At 43.8% G+C, this 5,793-nt stretch overlaps 1 protein-coding gene across 1 annotated transcript in view; it reads right to left on the reverse strand.

Annotated features, from left to right (window-relative positions):
* BICD1 (bicaudal D homolog 1 (Drosophila)) overlaps positions 1-4,764 on the reverse strand; it is a gene marked incomplete at both ends in the record, with an annotated part of 18,444 nt that extends 13,680 nt beyond the window's left edge. Inside the window, one exon of the mRNA XM_009582358.1 lies at positions 3,623-4,764. Within this exon, the coding sequence (XP_009580653.1) occupies positions 3,623-4,764 (1,142 nt within the window). The remainder of the gene's footprint in view (positions 1-3,622) is intronic.
* Positions 4,765-5,793: the final 1,029 nt, after the last annotated feature.

The following is a 5,793-nucleotide window of genomic DNA, read 5'->3' on the forward strand; positions in this document are numbered from 1 at the left end:
TAACCCTGTTGTAGAAGGCTACCAAATTTGTCAGGCACGATTTGCCCTTAGTGAAGCCATGTTGGCTGTCACCGATCACCTCCTTATTTTCCAATCATTTTTCAATCAGAACTTCAGGATATTAAATTCCCCTCATAGGCAGCTTTGCTTTTTCAATGTTATTAGAAATCAAAATCAAAACCATTCTTCAACTGGCCTAAAAGTTATTATATCATTAATTTCATATTACTTTACAATTTATGCTACTTGGTAATGATAATGCTACTTGGGTTTGCTCCACAGAACTGGTACTGACACAGTAATTATGGCTACGAATAAATGGGTACATAAAAATCAAGACCAGGTAAGAAAGCAAGCTAGCAAGATATATGTGCCTTGTGATCTTGAACAATTGATTTAATAATCCATTTTCCTGGGCTTAGGTTTGCAGCTTCTTGGAGCAAATCTTGCTCTCTTTTTTGTGTTATTAGGGTTTTGTGTATTCTGTTTGCAGCCCAGCCTAATGCTTAGTGCTTATAAGAAAATATTACTAAAGAAAATATAGCTAGATTAAAAGGAAATATCATCAGATATTGCCAAATACATTAAACTAGGCAACATCTTGTCAGGTTCAAACAGAAATTTATTGTATGCTGTTAAAGATTTAAAAGGTGCAACTGCACTGCTGGAGTGCCAGCCCCGCTGCAGCAGGAGAGGCAGAAAGAGGGACCTCTCCGGGGCTCCCCGGCAGTCGGGTAAGTTACTGTGAAGAGAAGTGAACACAATTCAAGTCGGGAGGCAAAACACTCTCTTCTTTTTCTCTGCCGATGAACCATTTGCCCCTGCGTACCAGGATAACAGAGAACGTCAGGGCACTGCGAGGAAGCGCACTGCCAGGAAAACTGCAATTCTCGGTTTAATCTGATGTTGCAATACTTCTGGTGGTCACTAGATAGCACCCGTGCTTCCCTGGTTAAGGGTGTGACTTCACTGCTGAAACGCAGCCCGAAAGACCAGAGCCAGGGGCCTGCTGGTCTTCCCCCTCCCCCGGGCCTGAATGGCGACGTTCTCTAGGAAGGCCAGGTCTTGCCGTTTTTACAGTGCATTTGGTTGTGCTCATCTTGCTTTCCCACGTTACTCCAACCAAAAAAGCTTCACCTAAGGTGTCTCTGTTTGGAGTGCTAACAGATACAGGTGTTCTGTCATAGCACGGCGACAAAGCACGCCGAGATGCGACATGTCGCCTCCGGAGGCCGCGGACGGGCCGGGGCATCCAGCCCCCCACCAGCTGCAGCCCCCTCTCGCAGGGGCCTGCCGCAGCTCTCCCCTGCCGCCTCGGGCACCAGCAGTGTCTTGCCGTGCTACGTAAGGGATGAATAGCTGTAATTTCGTATTAATTTCAGCTCCATTAGGGCTTGAGGAAGGTTTTTAACAAATCAAAATTCTAGCTCTTGTGGTTCTGGAGCACGTGTGAAAAACTGAAGCAGATGTCCTCTGTAGGGAACCCACAAGGGAAAAATATCCCCAAGCCTATTACTGCTTGAAAAATTATTATTTTGGAGGGGAAGGACTCAAGGGGAGGAATCTGTTAGCACATAATAAAACTCACCGCCCCTCTCTCTAACTTTAAATTTCTCCTATCCTTTTATTTTATTATGTCTTTTAACTTGAAAGTCTGAGGATGTCGATATTGGGTTTGCATGAACAGTATTGTAAGATTCTATACCCAGTTACACAGTTACCGATATCTATGCTGCTGTCCAATAAATAACAGTTTAATTAATAGCACCTCCTTATTCAGCAAATCTGTATTTCCCGTTTCAGTGAGCATGCTTTAGGATGATGCTTTATTTCTGACAGCAATAAACGAGCAAGACTGAGCTAGATTCTCTAGTAGTATTAAAAAATAAATGATAGTTCTATGCTAGTGGACAAAGTCTTTAATTTGGAATCTAAACCCATATACCTCAATTACATTTTAATTACATTTTAATTACATGGAAAATCCACATATAATTGCTCAGAGCAATTATTGCTTAGCTAGAGGTGGTATTTAATTACTTGAATTAATATTTAACGTGTTGTATTGGAGGGGGGGAAATGCTATGAAAGACTCAATGCATATTGAAATATTGCTGCAATTTAAAAATCCCCAGTACTCTAGAAATGCAGTTACAGATCCAACAATCAATTAAACTTGAAACTGTAATTCCAGACTACTTGACTATTGGGAATTTTAACACTGAAATCCCATCACTGTCATCAGCTAATAGTATCCCAAGCAGTTAACCAGGATTCATGCCCCCACGTGGTGATCACTGCGCTGCTTTTAGATGAGAAAAGTCCCAGGCAATCTGGAACGACACTGCCGCTGCAGCCTCTTGCATTCAGACTTAATTCTGGGCATAAGGAGATGCACCAAAGTAAATAAAACTATTTGCATGCTTAAATTTAACTTTAAGTGTTTGCAGACCTGGAATCTAATGGGTATTAAAGGGAGGATTTTACTATGCAAAAAAAATTGACAGTACTCTTGAAAAACACACCATTACATGGTCCTCTTTTGGCATTTGATATAAAATGTGGTAATTCTTAGCTTATTTGCATTGGTGAAACATCAAAAATAAAGTGGTTTGATGATTTTTTTTTTTTTTAAGCTGTGAAAATTTTCAAAATAATAATTTGAAATTTTTTATTCTCTTAAAATATAACTTTATAACAAATCCTTCTCAAAATAAAAAATGGTAGTTACTGTTTCAGTCAGCTTTATCATGTAGCGATGTTGTCCTTTTTCTTAAAAAAAAAGAAAACCTCGATTTTATTTCTTGAAGGACTAAAAACGTGACAATGGCAGGAGAAAGTATTTCTGACTAAAAAGAGAAATAATTTAAAAAACCTCCAACCACCTGTAATGAAAATAACTTAGCATTTCATCTGCTGTCTTATCAAAGAAATGCCCAGCTTCTGTATGGTCCAAAACCACTGGTCACGCTCTTAGGCCTGCCATTCTCTTCCTGAGGCCCACTTTAGCTTTTGCGGCATTTATTTTTAATCCCCTTAAATTTGCTGGGGGGCATTCAAGTTTTGCAGCCTGTGGACTATTACCAAGAGCCAAGAAGAACGCAATGGGTTGTTTGCACCATCTGCTCCACTACATCCCACCAGCAGGGCCACCTGCAGCTGCTGAGGTGCTGGCCCAGGGGGTCTCTTCTACGCTTGCCCTCCCCACCGCTCCAGCAGTGGAGCAAGGTGTCAGCACGCCCCTGAGACCCTCTCCATGCACACTCTGTTTTGTTTTCCGATGTTGCCAATCTTATCATTTTGCAATAATACTAGCAACATGCCCGAGCATCAGGCTGGGTGGTAGCTGATCCCTCCCTGCCCCTCTGATTTTCTCTCGCTCCACCGGAAAGGCTCTTCTGCCTGTGCCCTTGGTGAGTGGTGGGTGCTGAGAAAAGCAGAGCCAGAGAGCTTAAAGAGGAGGTGGGGAGGGAGGGAAGAAAGGTCTGCCCTCACCGTGACTGAGTGAGAGGCTAAATAACCTGTGAATAAAATCTCTCCTCCGAAATACTCCTGGGAAAGCTTGTAAGTGACCTGTATAAATAATAGACCTTCCCGACTGTCCGCTTTATTAGCATCTTACCTGCTTGTTGGCTTTCAGCACTGCTCTCAGGGTCGCGATCTGCTCCCGCTTCGTACTCAGGAGTGATTTCAGTTTCAGTATCTCTTCCATTAAGGCCTCCTTGTCTTTATCGATCATGGGCGCCAGCTCCCGAGCTGCAGCACGCTGGCGCGACAGCTGCAGCGACCGATCGACAGCCTTCTGCAAGTGCTTGATTTGGTCCCTTATTATGGCATTGAGGTTGTAGATGTTCATCGGCTCTTTGCGGATGTCACTGGTATCGGAGACGGGGGAGGAAGGAGGGGCTGTGATGACAGGAGAAATGGTAGGTGTTTTTGTCGGGCTCTGTTCCTTGCCAGGCTCCGTGGCCTCTTTTGTCACCTGCTCGGTCGGGGTCCTGGCTTCTACAGGCGATGCCACCCCCCTTCTGGCGAGCCGCGGGGAAAGGAGACCTCGAGGGTCGTCTGGTCCTTTCAGGCTCCCGCTGCGGGTGACTCTGCTTTGCCTGTAATAGTCCAACATGACCCTGTTTGGCGTCTCGTTGTTGCACAGGCAGACGTGATGGTAGAGCTGAGCCAGCTCCTCGCTAAACGTCACCAGCTCGTCCTGGGCGGTGTTGAGGGTATTATGGTTTTCATTTGCTATGCTTGTCATCCTTTGCAACTCCTTTTCCATGTGGACCATTTTTTCCTGGCTTTCCTTGGTCGACTTCTCCAGGTTTGTCACCTGTTCGTCGTACGTCTGGATTCTGCTCTCATACTTAGCCTTCTCTTCAGTGTAGTTTTCCACATATTTATTATATTTCTCCTTCAAGGCTTTGATTTCTGCTTTAAGGTCTATCACCTCAGTAACAGCTACTTTGTATTTACATTCTAGGATCTCCAAGCCGTTGATGTCCACTTCATAGTCGTGTGCTTCCTCACTGGGATCTCGGCCCTTCTCACAGTCAAGCTCAGCTTTCAGCTCCTTGTTGCTCTGCAGCCCCCTCATGGCGTTGACGTGTTCCGTGAGCCTATGGACTCGCTCGTGTTGCTCAGTCAGGGCTCCCTTGGTGTGCTCCAGCTGCGTCTGAGACTCCTGCAGGTTGGCCAGGAGAATGGCCTTCTCTCTCTCCACCTGCAACAGAGTCAAAGTAAGAAACCTGGGATCTTGTCCTACCCATGCTGAACACCAAACTCTGCAATTACATTATCTCTTCCACTCCCCCTCTCTGCATACAGAACTTGAAAGCTTCAAGAGGTTTTAGCCACGTGTCCCTAAACTGTAAAATTAAGTCAGAGAGAGGTACGTATAACTTGTAGAGGCTTATGAAGTCCCAGTCTCTGTTACAATTTGCAATATCACTAGGTCATGATTTTACACGTTGCCCACTGAAGAATTACTTAGTGTCCAAGCACTAAGTGCCTAGTCAGCTAGAGTGATGATAATGGATTTATTACGACATATGTTCCCTGAATTTTAATAGGCATGAACTGCATCACTGCCAGCGATTAGTCAACTATAAGCCTTTCCACTGATACATACACATTTCTCAATGGAGTTTGAATTTACATTTCCCATTAATAGCTCTACCAATCCTTCACAATATTTATTTATATCTTTGGACTATTGCAAATTTTCATTAAGGCTTGATTACTGAATGCAAATACAGTAAACAAATGGCTGTGTACATTTCCAGAGATTAGATTAAATAACCTGCTGTGTGGGAATGCAACACAGATCAGGAGACCGAGCACATGCAACTCCCAGGACTCCCCATCCCCAGCACTTAACTATAAGCAAAATCCATCCTTTTAAGGAAAGGTGGGATTTGTGGTATAACTAACAAACCGCTGGTTCTGACCTAGTAAGTTCCTTTCTGAATATCCACAGAGAAATGTGGATGTTGAACAGCAGAAGAGGTCATGGATGAGGACTCTAGAAGTTTCAATGCAGAGCATCTTAAAGCAAGTGAACAAGAAAAACGTAAAGTTTGATCTGCTCAGTTATTTGCTATTAATAACACCCCTGGAAGACTCCCATTTCAAGTTTTAAGTGTAATGCTCCAACTTTTTTTCTACCCCTTTGTCCTGTTCTGAGTTGTGAACTGGGAAGCAGAGGAAGGAACAAGGAGATGGGATCCTTCTTGCTTTCACAGCTTTTCCAACAGGATCCTGAGCCTACGAGGTTTTCTGCTCTTTCTCTCCCACTGT

This window comes from Fulmarus glacialis, unplaced genomic scaffold (assembly GCF_000690835.1).
Source record: "Fulmarus glacialis isolate BGI_N327 unplaced genomic scaffold, ASM69083v1 scaffold8927, whole genome shotgun sequence".
NCBI classification, from domain to species: Eukaryota; Metazoa; Chordata; class Aves; order Procellariiformes; family Procellariidae; genus Fulmarus; species Fulmarus glacialis.